Raw genomic sequence first — 19,409 nt, forward strand, 5'->3', positions numbered from 1 at the left:
CAGGAAATCACATGATAGGGTGGGGCCAGATTTCACAATGAGCTCACCTGAAACCCTGGTTGATTGTGACCCACACCCATTTTCACACCTTGGCTCATCTGATTACGTAGAGGATCATCAGGGAGTCCTTTGTCCCTCTTTGGGGGGTGGGTTTACTCCCACAGTGCTTAAATCTGGGACTCTCCACCTTTGACTCTTAGAACTGAAGAAGCTTATCAGGCGAGAGGTGAAACATCTTCAAGCAACAAGGAAGTCCAGACACTTTTCTTTCCAAGCTCCTTAGACTACGATGGCCTGGATGACTGAGAACCTTCACAGACACGTGTCATATGCTGCACTCAGGTGTAGAAGAATTAAAACTACTTTTTCCAGAGTCAGCAGCTAAAAGCACATAATTGAACACCTTTAATAGAGCAGACTCTGTACTGTGGAAGGATCTAAAATCAGACTGATATTTATCCAGAATATTATATGTCTAAGAACAAGGTTATGGTGGAGGACAACTTTCCAAAGACGTTTAGACAAAAATGGCAGCTGGGAGATTGGTCTAAAATTGCCAAGAACTGACGGGTCCAAACCAGGGGTTTTTTTTAGAAGCGGCTGGACAACAGCTTGTCTAAACAAATGAGGAACAGTTCCATTTGAGATGCTGCTATTCAAAATAGCGAGGATGTTTGGGCCGACTGTCTTCAGCACATCTCTTAGAAATGGCGTAGGTAACACATCCAAGGGGCATGTAGTTGGTTTCATGTGCATTATTATATCAGTAAAATGGGATAATGAGACTGGTTTAAATTCTGAGAAAAAGGATGAGCATGCAGGTGGTTCAGAATTACTTCCAGCATTTTTTCCTCTATTGTTTTTTTAATTTTGTTTCCCCATATTTAATGTTTTTGTCAAACCTGCTCTAAAAATAGTCAAAATATATCATATATCATGGCTTGATTAATACCCACAGTTATTTGCATTTATTTGAAATATGTGAAATATGGAGAAAATATCTTATTATTTTAGTTTTATTTATTTCATTTTTAAAAAAGAGCAGTTAGAACTCAAGAGTCACAGCAGCACCTGCTGGATGTCAGAGGAACTGAACATGTCTCAGGTGAGTAAAGCACACACACACACATACACACACACAGTACACCAGTTAAACTTTTATTTTGAAACAACAATAATCCATAATAACACTGATCAATAAGTGCTTTAACGCCTGGGCATGGTGTTATAACATCAGGCTCCGCCCTTCAGGTGACCTGCTCTCCTATGTCAGAGGGTCAAGAAGAATCAATAACATCACAAATCAATACATGAAGAAACCAATCATTTAAAAATCATTAATACATCAGAAAACAATCAATACTGATCACATGGAAACAAACACATCACATCTCCCCGTGTGTTATCAGTCACTATAGTAACCATCACAGTCGATGATGTCAGCAATGAATGATTAGCATGCAGCAGGGGGCGGGGCTTTGATCTCTCACCTGAACAGGAAAAAACCTTCACATAAAACTATTTGAATGTAGCCCCGCCCTAGGAACTGGCAGCCAATGAGATTAGAGGGATGGGGTTTTCACTATAGTAACTAAACCTACCCACAGTTCTTTTATCCAGTGCAACAACTCAGCTATCTAATAGCTAACAGGCTAATGCTAACTATCTCAGCATGACTCATGAGCCAACAGCTAACAATGCTAAGTAGACTAGCTAAGGGCTAACGGCAGCAGCTGATTGGTTCAGATTGTCGAGTACTTTGATCCCTGATTAACGAGGATGATATGCTGATTGTAAAAATCTGTTTAAGTGGGTTCAAATCAACAAAATACTCCAAAAGATACTTCAATGAACTCTGAAGGTAACTTCAGTCTCTAGACTGCATCATCACAATGACTCCGCCCACAGCTGGTCAGCTCTGCCTTCCTACTGGTCAGAACTCCTGATTGTCATAATCTAAATATTGATTGGTTATTGGAAGTTTTATTGCTCTCACAGTGACCACAGTGTTCACTTTGCTGGTTTCAATAAAGTTAAGTCACTCAAAAATAACATTTTATAAAGTTACAGCTGCTTGTCAATAAAATTTCGCTCAATAAAGTTTGACTCTTTTTGAAAAGCACAGCAGCTAACAGGCTAACAGTAGCACCGATTGGAAGACTAATGTGACATCACTGTCACCTTCATCATCACCATCGTCATTTTTTCCCAGCCTGCCTTTGGCATCTTCAAAACCCCTCTGACCTTTGACCCTGAGATTCATGTTTCTATGACAACCGTCCAAAAGACACAAGGACAAAAAACTTTTAAAGAAAATCTATGACATCAGATGACGAGTCTGTCATCATCATCATCATCATCATCATTAGTATCATAATCATCACAGTAGTGCAGTAAACAAACACACCAGTGTGGGTGTGTGGGCGAGTGAGTGGGTGTGTCAGTGCTCATTGGGCATGTGTCTTATGGTGTGGAAGATCCAGTCCATCTTCGTGCTCCAGCCACCGTGGTGAGCGTCGTTCATCTGCTTGGTGAAGTACTCCAGTGCCTCCTGCTGGCTCTTCTCTGAATTACAGACAGGGTTAGAGACAGACCAGTTATAGAAAAGACTTTTAGACAGACCAGTTATAGACAGACCAGTTATAGAAAAGACTTTTAGACAGACCAGTTATAGACAGACCAGTTATAGAAAAGACTTTTAGACAGACCAGTTATAGACAGACCAGTTATAGAAAAGACTTTTAGACAGACCAGCTATAGACAGATGGGTTACAGACAGTTCCAAGTACTGAACTGAGTCCCTGTGACGGACTAGAATTTAAGGAAGGACAGGAGATGGTTGCTTAGAACAGGCACTCTGCTGCCACCATGGATTGTTGGAGTTCTAGACATCTACAGCAGCGGTCCCCAACCCCCGGGCCTCGGACCGGTACCGGTCCGTGAGTCGTTTGGTACCGGGCCGCGAGAGTTGAGGCTCAGATGTGAAATGTATGGTTTTCAGGGTTCAGCGTTATTTTGTTATCGTTTTTTATTGTTAACTCGGTTTTCCTGGGTTTTTTCACGTGTGTTATGAATAAATCTTCTTTTTTTCAGTACCGGTACTAGTTATATTTTGTTGTATTTATCCGCGACACCTTAAAGGCCGGTCCGTGAAAATATTGTCGGGCATAAACCGGTCCGTGGTGCAAAAAAGGTTGGGGACCGCTGATCTACAGCATCATAATACCACCTGTCTCCTGCCCGTCCGTCTCCCCAGTCTTACCCAGGGCCAGGGTTTTTCTCAGGTAGGCAATGTCATCAAAGCTCTGCAGTTCAGGCATCCCGCAACCCAGCATAAGGGAGAAGAGATTGATGAAGAGGCTGGCGTGCTGACGGATGGCGAGGTATGCTTTGTAGCACATCTCCTGGAACCTAAACAGGAAGACAGAGAGTGAGGCGGGCTCAGAGGGAGACAGCAGGAGGTGCAAAGAGGAGGGACAGGGCACCTCTCGAACTCCTTGGTCTTGGTGGACTCCTGGATGCCTTTACTAATGACGATGAGGAAGTCCTGAGTAAGGACAAAGGGTACGCGCTCCCTCTTGTAGCCAAACTTCTTCTTCTTGTGATCCAGGAAGTGACCAAAGTCAATGTGGAACAGCTGGAGGAGGCAGACAAAGAGTTAGGCGGCTGCAGTCCCAGGAAGCGCTGTCAGGGCGTGGGGTCAGAGGCTCACCTGTCCGTTCTCTTTCACCATAATGTTGGAGTTGTGGCGGTCTCCGATTCCCAGGATGAACGTGGCAACGCAGTAACCCGCACACGAGCGCGTGAACAGGTCGATGGCCCGATCGTACCTGTGGGACAGACAGGAAGTGAGCAGAGGGCAGACAGGTGTTCATGCAAACAGGTCTTCAGACAGGTGAGCTCACGCTTCGCCGCGGTTCTTGTCTTTGATCCAGTGATGCAGCGTGTTGGAGTTGAACTGCAGCGCCCCCTTCAGGCCCCCCTTGCACTGAATCTGCATGATGGTGAAGCTGTTCTTCACGACCTCGATCAGACCCACGCAGTCACCGATGGAGAGGCATCCATAGGGCAACATGCTAATACACAAACACACGCTCCGTTAGCCAGGTGTTGGTGTGATGTCACAGCTAATGTCACGGGTTCTCACCGCAGGTCCAGACCCTGGTTCTGCCAGATGTTCTCCATGATTTTAATAATCTGCAGCGTTAGCATATCCTGACGCAGGTCTGTAACAGAACACACTACATTACCCACAGTGCCCTGGCACAGCTGTGAACAGCAGTAATACAGTTAGCGTCGTTACCATCTCCGTTCTTGAAGATGATCTCGTTGTTGGTGAAGAGAAGCTCGGACATGATGTCAGGGTTTTCCCAGTTCAGCCACAGGGGGCGCTTTGCCGAGGACATGATCCTGCACTCCTCCAGCCTAAAAGCACACAACACTTTTTAAAACATTGTTTTACTTTGTTGTTTTTTAAGCCTGAAAACACGCTGTCAGGAAGATCTTTAAAGAATAAAACAAGTCAGTCAATATGCAGATGCAGATAAATAAACTGTCGCTACTCTCTCTGTCCCTGTCCCTTCCAGACTGATCTTAGTCATAGTCACACACACTAAAAGATCTGGTCATGCAATGATCGGTCAGGGAGGAAGTTATGCAGTTATTTAACCAGTTACGCCTACCTGAGATTTCCCAGCTGGTGAACTGGATTCAGTGGAGAGACGAATCCCTGCAGAGCTTCCATGTAATCTGGACGAGACATGTGCTCAACCAGAAACTTCATCTGAGTCTGACAACCAATCGTACAGAAACACACGTCAGCGTCAGCCAATCACAGGCCAGATTTAAGTTGCTTTGTTTGTTTTCATACTTTCTGAGTCTCGTCCTTCTTCTCCTGCTTCAGTGTGTCAGTCAGATTCACCAGTTTATCCATGGCCTCTACCTGCACACACACACACACACACACACACACACACACACACACACACACACACACACACACACACACGTGTTAGTAGCTCAGTTTTACAACGACCAGGTGAGAGAAGCTTCGTTAATCACTGACACTGCTGTTTCACTCTGCTCCTCTGTGTTATTTTCACACTCTATTCTGTGTTTAACCTCCTAATATTTTCCCAGGATACTTCCTGTGAGTATATGTGTCCATGCTTCTGATTGGTCTTCCAAGGCTTCCTGGTTCCTGTGAACTCACAGGTAGACTGATAAATCCTGGATTAAGAGCCACTTTTGTTGTGTGGTGATGATCTTAGGTTAAGAAAAACTAGATGAGGAGCTCATGCTGAACTGGACTCAGAAGACCAGGTGTGTCAGGCTCACCTGTCTGTTCAGGTGTTTCAGGTACATCCCGCAGGCTCTGCAGAAAGCTTCCAGCAGCAGACCGAAGCGTCGGGAAACCGTCTTGTTGTGCATCTCTGACCTGTGAGAACACTTCCTGTTAGATTAAAAATGGCCAAACAGACGGGTTAGATCCCTCAGGTAAACACCAGGACATTTGCACTCACTTCAGGTGCCAGAAGAAGAAGTGCCCTATCCTCTGATTGGTCAGAGCTTTCTTTATCAGGAAACGGGCCAAAGGATTGTCCAGGTACATCTCATACTTCAACACCTGCAGAAAAGACCATGAGACAAAAGACGAAAGATAAGTGTATGTATGTGAGGCAGTACACAGACAGGTGAGGAGTCCAGGTGTGTCTACAGTGTGCTGCAGAGGAATCTGTGTGAGGCACACAGCAGCAGGTGTGCAGACCATTTACCATTACCAGACGCACCTGTACAAGTTGCAACAGGTACTGCGACAGCTTGTCATCCGTCAGGCCCTGCACGAGGCAGCGCAGCGCAAACTCTCGGACCATCGGGTCAGGAAAGTTACAGTCCAACAACTCGAGAGCCGACTCGGGCTCCATCAGAGGCCACTCCTTCAACAGACAGTACATCTGAGGGAGGGGACAGGTGACAGAGAGACAGGTGAGTCAAAGTGAGGGCTTGAAGCATTTTTCCCTGACTGTGATGGGACGTTCGGTACCTGAGAAACTTCGTCTCTGGAGTTCCATTTGACAGAAAGAAGCAGCTTAGGGAGAGACTCTGGGATGTTTACACAGTAATGTCTGCAGAGATACAGACAGGTAGAGACACAGGTAGACAAATGGGGAGAGACAGGTAGACAAGGCAGGTGGACAGGAACATGCACAAACAGAGAGAGTCACGTGAAGCTGGCAGACATCTAAAATCAGACAGACAGAAAGGTCCAGAAAGTTTCTGTGTCAAAGATCATGTTAGGTAAATCTGGGACTATTTAAACCTGTTCAAATATACCTGGATCAGATGTTTAACTGTGGGTTCAGAACGTTACACCGTTCAGAGGACATGCCTCCAAAAATACACCTGCAGGGTGTTCACTCCGTTACATTCATTCTCACCTGTGTCTCCAGAGGAAGTCCTTCTCCTGCTCCGAGAGCTCGTACAGCGGATCTTTGGAGCAGAGAGAGCGAAGCTGCTCGGCATCGCCTGATGAAACACTGCTGTCACAGGCCAAACGGCTGCTCTGAGGGAGAGGTTAGAGACGGGTGAGAGACGGGTCGTCTGAGGCAATCGCTGAGTCTTCTGTATTTGGACCTGAGTCACAGGTAAGCACTGACAAACTAAAACACACAACAACATCGGAAACACAAACTGCACAGGGACATTCAGGACTGCTGCTGCTCTTCGGTCGAGATGAAACCTATAAAGATTACACCACAATTCCCAAAGAGGCAAAAAGAAGCCAAAGGCAAAACAGCTGGAAAGCAACTGTGTTCACTTTGATGAAGACCCTGAAGAAGAGCACTGTTAATGGAAGGCAAGCACACAGGAAACCACTATCGATAGATAGATAGATGACCTCTGTAGAGGACGTGGTCTGGAGAATTTCACAAACACACCAAAGCTCAGGGGGCAGAGAGGGAGTTTTTCATGTTGTAGTTACCAGGCCGTGGCAGTAGTTGTAGCCCAGCTCTCTGCTGATGGTCCAGTTGGCGTGCTCTTCAATCTGCTGCTCGTCAGGAAAAACAACGATCTGATTGAACCAGGAGAACTCCAGCTCCACACACGGGGTCTCCTGCAGACCACAACACCATCATTAAATACTCACTTCAGGATCAGACACATTTCTACTGTCTGAGAGAACTGGTTGGGTACCTTGTTGGGATTTGAACCCGCGACTCCAATGGGGTTGAGCAGGTCCTCTAGGCCATGAGGAACGGGCCACAGGCTGAGAGCCACCTTACCACAGACCAGGATGTCCTTGTAGTCGAACAGGTTTACATTCCCCCAGGCCAGAGGGCAGTGCTCCTGTGAGACAGGTGAGACAAAGGATCAGTCCTGGCTCCTCCCCTTTTATCAAGCATGCATCGATGGTCATTTCACCTGATGTAAAATGTGCTGTTCTTATTTAAACAGCTGACTCTGAGTTAAATTTAACAATAAGAGTAATTAAATCCAGGAGGAAACAAAAGCAGCATGTTGATACGAGGAGATCCTGAAGGCTGCTCCAACAATGATCTGATTATATTTGAAGTATTAGTTCAGTTCTCCTCCAAACCCCAGCAGCTGTCTGTTGCAGGTTTAAGTATCTACTAAAATAAAATAAAAGCTTTCTAACCTGTTTGTTTCTATTGAATAAGCAGAGCTGTTCATACATGTGTAGTTTTTAGCTGTTCACATCTATGAAGCAGATGATATGTAAAAGGGAATTTTGCCAATTTTGCAGTTTTTTATATCATGTGTAATTTCCATTGCGCATATCAATCACAGTTAAATTAAAGTGCGGTGATGATGTCATCAAGTGCACGTCCGTTCCAACATCAGAACGATCGCGCCGCGTCCTCCAGTTCTCAGGAACTCCAGATTCCCGTGGGAACTTCAGAGGTACGAGTGGGACGAGTACGGACTTGCGTACTTGAGTCCTGAGAAACAACCTGAGACAGGTTCAGCCAGGCAGTCTTACTACACAGATCACCTGTACTCCCTTCTTTCCTACCTCCTTAGCTCCTTTCCTTCCCTTCACAGAGCAGATAGACAGGCAGAGTCTGGCTGAACGAGGGAGGTCAGCCAGGTAGATGTCATAGGTCAGCCACTCATTCCACCTGAAGACAGACAGGTGAAGGTGAGCAGACAGCCAGGTAAAAGGACCGACAGGAGGGGGGCAGATGTTTTAAGGTGTGTGTCTGGGTGTGTCGTACCTGGGGTTGGAGCAGGGCACTCTCTGGGTGTTGACGTTGTCACAGAGCGGCTCTCCTCCATGATAGATCCCTGTCCTCACATAGATCTACACACACACACAAGAAAATCCTATCTGATGTTTTGGATTCATATCACATGCAAGGGTGGGGCTGATCCAACCATCCACCCAAACATCCAGTCCTCTCTCTCCAGCTGAGAACCTCTGCAGAGTCCTGGGTCTCCTCCTGCTACGACCCTGTGAGTCCTTCTTTGAACATTAAAGCTTCTCAAAGCAGGTGATAATTACTGGAGTCAGGGCTGATGCTTGATAATGATAACACCTGTGTTAGACCCCACATGTGATGAAGCAGGTCCAGGCAGCGAGTACCGACTCACCTTATCGATGTCTCTGATGTTCACGTTCACGTACGTGGCGCAGAGTAGCCGAGCTCTCAGCAGAGTGTTGAAGGCCCACAAGGAGCGAGGAGGAGAACCGTCGCCTCCTCCTGGACAGGGAGACGGCTGAGGAGTCCGACGGCTGAAACACACACAGCTCAAGTCACCTCCTGTCCTGTGTCCTGTGATACCTGCAGGTGTGATACCTGCGGCTGCCATACCTGTAGGAAGGCGTGACGAAGCCTGAGGCGGGAAGCTGAGAGTAGAGGCTGTCTTTGGACACGAGCATCAGGTGAGGAAGACGTCCCACGATGATGCAGGAGCGGATGTACTGCAGACACACAGGTGAGGAACTGAAGATCACCTAATCCTGGATGACACTTTAATCAGACGTGGATCAGAGAGCCAGCAGAGAGTGCTGAGGCTTCAGCAGGTATGTCCCTGATGATTGGTTACAGCGCACCCCTCCAAATCAGCTCCGCCCTCTGTGTTTGGATTCATTCTAACCTGACACTCTCAGAAAAATCTCAACAAGCTCATGCTGGACAGTCTCACCTGTCCTGTATGTGACATTAATGTGAACTATGGACAGCCGGTCGGTCAGGTGTAGGACAAACTGTGACAGGTGCAGTGACAGCCACAGGATCAGCTGTTACCTTATACTGACTGAGAGGAAACTTCTCCAGCAGGTACTCATCGCAGCCACACACCTGAGAGGCACACAGGGAGGGAGACGGGTGAGTCGACAGGTGTGGAGGCAGACAGGTGGACACAGACAGACAGGCGTACCTTGAGGATGTACTGGCCCTGGTACTCCTGAACGCAGAGGCGGAGCTGCTGAGGTGAAAGGTGCATCGATCGGCTTTTCTTCCTGATGGACTCGGCGATCAGCTGCTCAGGTAAACTGTCATGACTAACCTGCACATACACACACACACACACACACACACACACACACACACACACACACACACACACACACACACACACACACACACACACACACACCTGGTGACTACCTCACCTCCTGTTCTGATTGTTTCAGGAACCAGCTCAGTGTCCAGGTTTACCTTCAAGGTGTACTTCTGTTTGGAGTTTGATGGAGACACGATCACCCAGATGGTCACAATCAGGCGCCCTGCACAGACGGGTACAGGAAGTCAGACAGGTATAGAGAGTGAAACAGGAAGAGACCCAGGTAAGCAGGTTCTGGGCCCAATGAGACAGGTGTGTGACAGGTAGACAGGTACAGGAGTATGAGGTGCCGTAAGGGACATTGTTACTGAAACGCTCTCACACACACTACTAAGGTGTCTCGGATAAATACAATAAAGTAAAACCAGTACTGCTACGTGTAACAGGGAATTCGGCAAGTATGTCCTGTTTCCCCTAAGCTTTTTATATTGGCAACTCAGTTGTTAACACTATTAATCAAACATTCTAACGACAATCAATTTTTAATAAAGACTTCAAAATAAGTCAATTCGCAGATGATACATCTATTTTTATTAAAGTGAAATACGTGGTAGAGAAAACTAAATTTTCTCTAAAGCTTCTCGTTTATCTCTCAGTATCAAAAAATGTGAACTTCTCCCGATTCATACAAGCTCTGACTCCTCAATAGCTTTGGTTAGAGTTGAACCTAAAGTTAAATATATAGGGCTGATAATATCTAAAAAACCCAGTTAGCAGAGAAGACACCAATATTTCTAACTGTATCATGGAGATGAAGAAATCACTTAGCCACTGGTTAATCAGAGACCTCGCTATTTTTGGCAGAAACATCCCATCTAAAGCTGAAGGCATCTCCAGATTGATTTATCCTTGTCACTCTTTATATACAGTATCTCCTCTAAAAACATTAACACAGTTATTTTCCAATTTTTGTGGAGGAATAAAACCCATTACATTGAAAGATCTCAGCTTGTGAAGGAATACAATAAAATATCAAACCTCCAGAATTTGAATTTATGGTTGCACCCTTAGAATTAAACGGTTAAAATCTTGTCTGTCACAGCCAGACTCTACTTAGCTCCACATCCCATGATCCTTGTTTAATAAAATAGGAGGATTAGACTTTATTTTGAAATGTGATTCTGAGGTAAATAAAATCCTGATAAAGATATCGAACTTTCCAAAACAGACTTTTTTGGGAAAATGAGATTTACCCACAACTTCTCCCCATGATTAAACCTTATGGAATAATAGGGTAATAACACTTAATCAAAAATCAATTTTCAAGAGCGACTGGTTTAAACAAAAAGATTATATTCATAACAGATTTGTTGGATGATAACGGTGTCATTCTAAGTTACACAGACCTTTCAGAAAAATATTGTCTAAACTGTTCTCAAAGAGAATATAACACATTTTGTAAACTGGTCCCACTGCCTCTGCTTCATTTGATTAATAATTTTATGATATACAATAATTTCTCATCAGTGCTCCCAAATTTATTGCTAGGGCAATGTCAGCTGTTTGATAAAAATGCAATAATAAATTTATTAGTAGTTTCCTCAAAGACAAAATATTTCATAGTTACAACAGAATGGTTACATTGCATGGTTCTAATTTAGTTATTTCATACACTGGATAAAGCATACTAAAAATTTATGAAATAGTCTATTCTACCTAAAGTTAAAGAAACACACTTAAAGTAATAAACAAAATGAATCCTGTGGCAGAATTTCTAAAAAAGAGATTTGGCTTTGAGGTGGATCAGTGTTCTTTTTGTACTGATGAAAATGAAACCCTACAACATCTTTTTTCTATGCCCTATCACACAATGCATATGGTGCAACTTAAAAAATTGATTTCCCTAAATATTAATGATGTGCCACTATTTGAATTACATCATAATTTTTTATATGAATCACCTAGCATTGGGTGTCTCAGACATTATTAACATCATCATACTTTTGAGTAAATATCATATCCATTGTGCTAAATGGAGGAACGCTAAGCCTTCTCTCCCTGGTTTTATTAATGATTTTAAGATATTTTTTTCTTTGCTGAAAAAGACAAAAAGCACATATGCCAAAAAAGTTAACCAGGATAATGCCCGTCTGCTATTCTAAATTTTGACTTATGCTGAGGCTTATATATTGTTAAGTAATGCAGCTGCTTCACGTAGGCAGGCTGCTGAGTAGACATCTGTGTAGTGGTTTGTTTGAAATCTACCACTTTTTCCTTCAGTTTCCTTGTCAAGAAACAACTTCCTGTTCAACTGAAACGGCTTCCTGTTCAACTGACATGCCTTGGTTTTTCAGTCGTGTGTGAGAGTGTTTCAGTAATAATGACAGGTATAGGGTGCTTCTGGGCCCAGCAGGTTTAGGAGTACCTTTGTCCAGCTTGCTATAGATGTGCTGGGGCAGCTGGGGACTGGACTCCACGTTGGGGGGGTAAACGTAGAGCGCCTGGCTGTGGGCCCCCCCTCCTTCCCGTTCCTCCATGGCCTCTCTGCACACGCTCAGTATGGAACGGCGGAAGTCCTGGACCTCCGGGTCCTTCATCATCTCAAACTCGCAGACCGGCATCCCGATGGCGAAACCTGTGGGGGGAGGAGTCTAAAGGGTTGATGACGTGACTATGAGGTCATAGTGTGATTACATGTGATGGGGCGCTCCCTTACCGATCTCACGGTTCAGGATTTTCTCCTCACGGTTGCCGAGTGGCTCGATGACCTTAAGGATGGGGTGGAACAGGCGCAGGTCGCACAGCCGCCTCGTCTCATCGTAAAACTCCTCCCTCTCAGCCTCCTGGGTCACGCCCACAAAGATGTAGCACGACTCCTCCTGGCCAATCGGAGACCAGAATTTATAGTTGGACGTGAGATAGAAGGAGGGGGTGGGGTCAAAGTTAAGAGTGTTTACCTGCAGCAGGTGGTATAGGGGGTACTTCCTGGCCTCGGAGAAGAGCTGCTGCTTGATACTGATGAGAGGAGTTTCCCTCAGACACTCCAGGCTAACCATCATACCTGAAGAATGTCATGGAAACACCATGAAAATGCCATGGAAACGCCACAGAAATACAACAGAAACACAAATATTAAAGGTGAGCTGAAAGAGGACGAAGGTAAGCCTGTACGAGTGAAGCCTGTTTTCAGTCTTAAAAACAAAGCTGTGACGTCATGATGGCACCCGTTGTCCGACATCATGACGTCACAGAGCTACTCCCAAGCTTACATCCACCCGTGGGTGTACCGTTAGGCAGGCAGCAGTCCACCAGGATCCGGGGGGGCATCAGGTGGAGCCCCCATAGTTCCCCTGACGATGGCCTGGGCACCATGGTAACCAACAGTCACACCTCACCTCAGTGCTGGGCTACCTGTGAAAAGAGAGAGAGCTGCAGGGGTCAGAGGTCACTCTGGAACAGATGCAACTGTTTGAATGGGTGAGGCCTGTACCTGTGGGCGGAGTCACATAACCTGAAACTAGACTTGATAAAACAAGAAAGTGAGACTAATTTTGATCACATCTTGGACACAACACCTGTGAAGGTGTGTGGCCTCCTCTTTAGCCCCGCCCCCTCTCCTTTGCTACCCAGCCTTCGTACTTTGTTTGGGTGTTGTCTTCTTTGATAATAGGAGGTTTATCAGAGAGTGAGCAGGTGTTGTGTCCTCCTCGTCCTATTACGAGCCGTAACGATATTCAGAGGATGAGTTTGTCTATGAACAGCTGCGATTATAAGAAATATCATCCTCTGTGAGGGCTCCTAAATATCAGTATGAGTTTCTATGGTAACATGTTACATACATCATAATGAAAGTGTCACATGACGGGCCACGCCCATATGAGAACACCTGGGAAAAAACAGGTGCTACAGCTGCTGGGTCACATGATTCTCAGCTGAAGTGAATAGATGCTGAACAGAGCAGCTTCACTGACTGAGCGTTTGTATTGGTCCACAGGTAAAGTGGAAGGGCTAATGTGTGTTATATGAGCACAGGTGATCTGATGTTCGCTAAAAACAGGGAAATATTTTATCAGTGAAGCAGACAACGAGGCGATTTAGGAGAGGAGGCTGGGTTTAACCAAAAGCAAGACGTTTATTATGGCTAAAAGCAAGCATAAACCACAATAAACAACCATGACAACCTAGACTGGGGAAACTTAAACAGAAATAATTGGAAAACCTGGAAGACTGGAATTTATCGAGAAACAAAAGGAGGGACCGCTGGAGATTTGCAGATGCACTGACGAGGAATCAGTGGAAAATAACACAATGTATACACACAGGAGAGGATGACAAAGGAAGAAACACACGGAAAAACAGCTGGAACAAATTAGACTAAATGAGACGGGGAGGCAAAAACCACAACACCGAACGTGGGACGCAAGACCGTCAAAATAAAACAGGAAACACTGAGAGGCAGACTTAAGACACACAGGCTTGACACATCAACGGAGATGGATAAACAGAGAGTCGAAGGTGAGACACAAAGAGAGGAACAGGGGAAACAGGTGAGGAAACAGTGACACGACTAAGACACAAAGGGACGAGGGAGCGAGAGACAAACATGGAGACATAAACACAGAGACACGATAGACTCTTACACGCAATGAAGACACAGCTCAAGCACACTTGGTCCATGCTGAGAGTGGTGTCATCCTGTAATCTCTTACGAACTACCTCCAACGCTTCAGTGACTGGGATGCAAGTGAAGAGAGATGTAACGTCGTACGAGACCATGGTTTCATCTGCCTCCATAATGACATCTCTCACCTTCTCAACAAAATCCAGGGTGTTCTGGATGTGGTGTTCAGAGCTGCCCAGCAGCAGGTTGACGATCAAAGCCAGAAACTTGGAGATGTTGTAGGTGACCGAGCTGATCATACAGACAGTTTGTCTTAAAGGTGCACCCTGTTAAAATGTCTTGATCATGCTCAGTCATCCACGTAAGCACATCCTCGAACGCTGTGAGGTCAGCTTTTGATCAGCTCTCTGTGAATGGTACTCATAGCTGTTGATCAGTGGTCAGTTTGCATATTAATGATCATAAACTGACCTCACAGCCCATTGTTCCTTCAGTGGTGCTGGTTTCAGTCATTGTGCAAACGTCCTGTTTAAAGAAAACCTGCAGTCAGCTGAGACTGAAGAAGTCACCTGATGATGATGATGAAACGTTTCTCCCACTGAAAACATCCAGATGAACAGAATCAACCCTTTGTGCTCTCTCTCAGATCATTCTCTGTTAGATTACATGTCTTTAATCGGCATCTGATAACATCTGTGGAGTAGTGAAAGAAGGGTCATGTGATCTATGAAACGCTCCTTTTAGATTGGTCAGATGCTGCCGGCCCCGCCTCTTCATGCAAGTGTGCAGCTAAAACCATGATTTAACTTAAGAGTCATCCTGGGTGACTGAGAACCGTCACAGATATCCTCATGTACTGTTGTTGTTGTTTTTCCAACCAGGCTGTCAAACAAAGGAAATAGGACACACACACACACACGCACACACACACACACACAGTCAGGACAAAGCAGGGGTGCGTGTGTGTGTGAGGAAGCAGACTTCCTGGGGTTGTTTTCCTGTTGACCGGCTGCTTTAACGCAACAGCAGTTATTTCTCTCAGAGTCTCAGAGCATGATGAGGCGATCAGAGGTCAGAGGTCAGCTCCTGCTGTGAGGCGCTCACACTGTTACTGTGTTACAGACTCCTGCAGAGGAGAAGATGGAGGAGCTGATCAGCTGTTTGAGGCCAGCCAGACTGAGAGGAAGTGTCCTGTGAACCAGGGCTGCTGGTTTGAATCCCGTAGGTCACCATGGGCAGAAACATGACGATGAATGAAGCGCCGAGAGGTCAGAGGTCAAAGCATCACTGAGGATAAAAACAAACCAGCCAAAGATTCTGAACAACCAACAAAGACCTGAGGAGGTCCAAACACACGTCCCAGACTCTGATCTAACGGACAGGAGAACATTTCTGACAGAACCACACATAAAGAGATACAGAGGGAACCCCAGAGAACCTCACAGAGAGATGCATCCACCCCAACCTCACAATAATCTGACAGAGAACCTCAGAGAGGTGTAAACAGTTTTTCACAATCTGAACAAGAACTCTGCTGTTGTTGTTTCACGGTGATGTCCTAACAATCAGCACAAACATGTCAAACAAAATGACCTGATTTCAGGATAAAATAAACATTTTTTTAATATATTTTACAAACAGGTTTGAGGAATTTTCACAATAAAGTTCTAAAAAGATTAAAAGTTGTAAATGGAGTTTTGTTTCTCAGACTAAATAAATAAAGTTCAGAGTCAGAATGCTTTATTATGTAAGTGTGGACCTTCATCGATCACGAGGCTTGGGTCAGCAGGAAGCTGATTATGCTGTTTGTTTATTTTGAAAATCTCAGCTGCGGTTTAAACAAACAAAAGCTCTACAGTCACGTGACCCGCGGACATCCCACTGACTGATGACATCACACAGGTAAAAACAGGAAGCGCCGGCTGATGTAACAAACCAGCCCTCCTCCTCTCCGTGACCTCAGACTAGGAAATGGTTACCATGACAACAGGAGTGGGAGCATCCATGAAAAAAGGAGGAGAGTCTTTGTTCCTACCTGGGGGCGAGCCCGAGGGTCCAGCGGTGCCGCATCCTGTCAGTCCATTCGTCCAGTCTGTTCGTCTGTCTGCGAGTCTTGGTCTGTGCTCACGTGTCCGCCCCCCTCAGCTGATCCCGTCGGACACACAGACAGACGCCGTCCCTCCGTCTGAGGCACTGAAACTGTCTGTCAGTCCGTTCGCAGCGGGCTGAGCAGCAGCAGCAGCAGCAGGAGGAGGAAGTGGCTTCTCCCGGAGCCACAGAACAATGTGCGGCTGAGGAGGAGGAGGGTGTGTGTGTGTGTATGTGTGTGTGCGTGTGTGTGGGGGGGGGGCTCATCCTGTGCCCTTCCTCTCTTAAAGGGCCAGCAGCCTCACAGGGAGGAGGAGCTGACTGCTGAGCTGCAGGTCAAAGGTCAGCTTTAGAGGAGCAGAGCAAGCTGTGAACCAAAGTCCATTCAAATTTTGACCGATTTAAAGATCATCAGTTAATCTTAATCCTGTGTTTGTTTCCAGGATTGTGTGTGTGTGTGTGTGCAGGGGGCGGGGCTCGCTGGATTAAGGATTAGATATTCTCCTTTCTCTGATTTTGCTGTTTTCTCTCCATCTGTCAGCCTGACCCAGTATCCCAGCATGCACTGTGTGTGACGTCAGACCCCCACAGAGAGACAGCAAACACAGAGGGACCACACAAACATCAGTCTGTAAGGCTTTATTAATTTATTAGACTCTACTCTTCAGCATCAGCATTTGCATCTGGACGGCTAATACAAACAGTCCCAGGTGCGACCGTTAGGCCACGCCCACACCGTCAGGTGAGGCCAGTAAGGCACGTTCAGGGTTACTGTGTTACAGGCTGCGTGTGTGTGTGTGTGTGTGTGTGTGTGTGTGTGTGTGTGTGTGTGAACACAGGGGCCACAGTGGGTCCAGCCTGACCTGCTCTCCCGGATCTGTCACACTGCAGCGTCAGCTGTCATGGCTGCTGCCTGTATCCATGGTGAGGACCGAGTCTGCTGATCCTGAGCTACAGTTCAAATTGATGAAGCAACTCCTCTTCCTCAGCAGCCACACTGAAACACATCATCGGGACACCTTGGACGATTACTTTGCAGCACAAATCACAACAGTCGCCTCCGAGTGCTTCATACGGCGGGACAGTGGGGAGGAAAAACTCCCTTTAAACAGGAAGAAACCTCCTCGGGGCAGTGGGAGGGGCTCTCAAAGAAGGAGGAGTTTCAAACCATCAACTCTGACTCGTCCATCGGTTTCTGACAAAGCCTCTGCTGCCTGGAGCTGACCTGCTGACACCACCCATCATCATCACTGTCCTCCACACCTACACACTCGCACACACACACACAGTATCTCACAGAAGTGAGCCCACCCTCACATTTTTGTAGATATTTTTTTACATCTTTTCACGGGAAAACAATGTAGATCTGACACTTTGATACAATGTAAAGTAATCAGCTTGTGCAACAGTGTACATTTGTTGTCACCTCTAAATAACTCCACACACAGCCATTACTGACTGAATCACTGGGAAACAAAAGTAAGTACACCCATAGATGAAAATGTCCAAACTATGCCCAATTAGCCATTTTCCCTCCCTGGTGTCATGTGACTCGCCAACACTCTGAACTGAGCTGCAGCACAGTGGCCGAGACCATCCAGCAGTTTAACAGGACAGGTTCCACTCAGAGCAAACCTCGCCATGGTCGACAAAAGAAGCTGAGTGCACGTGCTCAGTGTCATATCCAGAGGTTGTCTTTGAAAACAGATGTATGAGTGCTGCCAGCATTGCTGCAGAGGTTGGAGGTGTGGAGGGTCAGCCTGTCAGTGCTCAGACCAGTGCCAACCATGTTTCCAGGCTTAAACCCTACCGAGCATCTGTGGGGCATCCTCAAATGGAAGGTGGAGGAGTGCAAGGTCTCTAAGGCTACGTTCACACTGCAGGTCTTAATGCTCAATTCCGATTTTTTGATCAAATCCGATTTTTTTGTCTGCTTGTTCACACTACAAATAAAATGCAACAGCAAACGCGCTCTAGTGTGAACCCTCAAAGCGGCCCGCATGCGCAAAAGAAGACGTCACACACAACGCGCTCTGTTTAGACCCAGAGCAAACAATATTGTTTGACTGATGACCCTTAATATAAAGACTTCGGACTTTACGTTTCCCAATTTTTGCTTTAAGTTATTTTATTATTTACATAATAATGTAGATAACCTAATAATTATTCTTATTGCTGTTTTAGAGGAGCGGTGCTTCAAAGGATAGTTGCAGATTTCTGTCAGAATCTGCAGATTATACAGTACAAATAAAATGTTCACGTTTCTCCAACGTTGTCTTCCAAACAGTTTCACTAACATCTACACTGGGTGGCCAGGAAGCGTTCACGATGTCTTCTCCGGCGCTGATAATCGGCGTCTGTCTCGTGTCAGTGACGTAAAAGACGGATTTAATGTGACATGACCGTTGAAACAGCAGTCGCTTTCTAAAACATCGGATATGTATCGGATTCAGTACCACATACCAAAGTGACCCAGATCGGATTTGAAAATATCGGATTTGTGCTGTTCACACTGTCATACCAAGATCGGATATGGGTCGCATAGGGTCAAAAAAAATCGGATTTGATGCGCTTTCACCTGCAGTGTGAACATAGCCTAACATCCACCAGCTCCATGATGTCATCGTGGAGGAGTGGGAGAGGATTCAGTGGCACTTTGTGGAGCTCCAGTGAACTCCATGACCAACAGAGTTGAGGCAGTGTTGGAAAATAATGGTGGCCAAACATAATACTGACCCTTTGGGCACAGTTTGGACATTTTCACCTCTCTTTTGTTGCCAGTGGTTTAGACATTAATGGCTGTGAGTTGATTTATTTTGAGGTGACAGCAAATTTACACTGTTATACAAGCTGCACACTGACTGTATCAAAGTGTCATATCTACATGAAAAGATCTGACACAATATTTACAGAAATGTCAGGGTGTGCTCACTTTTGTCAGATACTGTAAGTACTTGGACACACACACACACACACACACACCTTTCATCAGTGCACAGTACCACAAATACTGCAGTACAACAGTACCACAGGTACATGAAGGAGGACGAGCAGGAGGGCACAGCGAGTGTCTCTGAAGCATCAGCTGATCAGAAAACGCAGGAGCTGGAACGCCGTCCTGTTAACCCCGACATGACTGCACGTGTGTGTGTGTGTGTGTGTTAGTGAGTGG

General features: G+C 45.8%; 1 protein-coding gene across 3 annotated transcripts; it reads right to left on the minus strand.

Annotated features, from left to right (window-relative positions):
• Positions 1-1,137: 1,137 nt before the first annotated feature.
• LOC134624386 (phosphatidylinositol 4,5-bisphosphate 3-kinase catalytic subunit alpha isoform-like) lies at positions 1,138-19,400 on the minus strand. Of its 3 annotated transcripts, XM_063469364.1 has the most exons (30): positions 16,185-19,400; positions 14,338-15,436; positions 14,169-14,261; positions 12,816-12,939; positions 12,486-12,589; positions 12,245-12,407; positions 11,954-12,163; positions 9,684-9,751; positions 9,403-9,531; positions 9,270-9,323; positions 8,835-8,944; positions 8,614-8,755; positions 8,238-8,323; positions 8,036-8,141; positions 7,195-7,347; positions 6,983-7,114; positions 6,438-6,562; positions 6,044-6,125; positions 5,790-5,954; positions 5,523-5,626; positions 5,338-5,437; positions 4,871-4,942; positions 4,683-4,789; positions 4,304-4,425; positions 4,148-4,226; positions 3,906-4,076; positions 3,713-3,830; positions 3,486-3,637; positions 3,263-3,411; positions 1,138-2,565 (listed from the first exon to the last, which is right to left on the minus strand). In XM_063469364.1, the coding sequence occupies exons 4-30, from the start codon at positions 12,898-12,900 to the stop codon at positions 2,441-2,443; spliced, it is 3,213 nt and encodes a 1,070-aa protein (XP_063325434.1). In that variant the 5' UTR covers positions 12,901-12,939; positions 14,169-14,261; positions 14,338-15,436; positions 16,185-19,400; the 3' UTR covers positions 1,138-2,440. The 3 variants fall into 3 exon arrangements, with proteins under 3 accessions (XP_063325434.1, XP_063325433.1, XP_063325432.1); XM_063469363.1 differs by having other exon boundaries at positions 14,169-15,436; XM_063469362.1 differs by lacking the exons at positions 14,169-14,261; positions 14,338-15,436.
• Between the last annotated feature and the right edge of the window lie 9 nt (positions 19,401-19,409).

Source organism: Pelmatolapia mariae, linkage group LG3_W (assembly GCF_036321145.2).
Source record: "Pelmatolapia mariae isolate MD_Pm_ZW linkage group LG3_W, Pm_UMD_F_2, whole genome shotgun sequence".
Classification (NCBI taxonomy): Eukaryota; Metazoa; Chordata; class Actinopteri; order Cichliformes; family Cichlidae; genus Pelmatolapia; species Pelmatolapia mariae.

Bases quoted from the DNA above. Each gene is read 5' to 3' on its own strand.
- LOC134624386 (XM_063469362.1), bottom strand. From the start codon at position 12,900: ATGGTGCCCAGGCCATCGTCAGGGGAACTATGGGGGCTCCACCTGATG. The intron at 9,532-9,683 runs GTAAACCTGGAC...GTGTATGTGCAG, and splicing joins AACAGAAGTACACCTTGAAG to GTTAGTCATGACAGTTTACC. The intron at 8,756-8,834 runs GTATGGCAGCCG...TGTGTGTTTCAG, and splicing joins TTCGTCACGCCTTCCTACAG to CCGTCGGACTCCTCAGCCGT.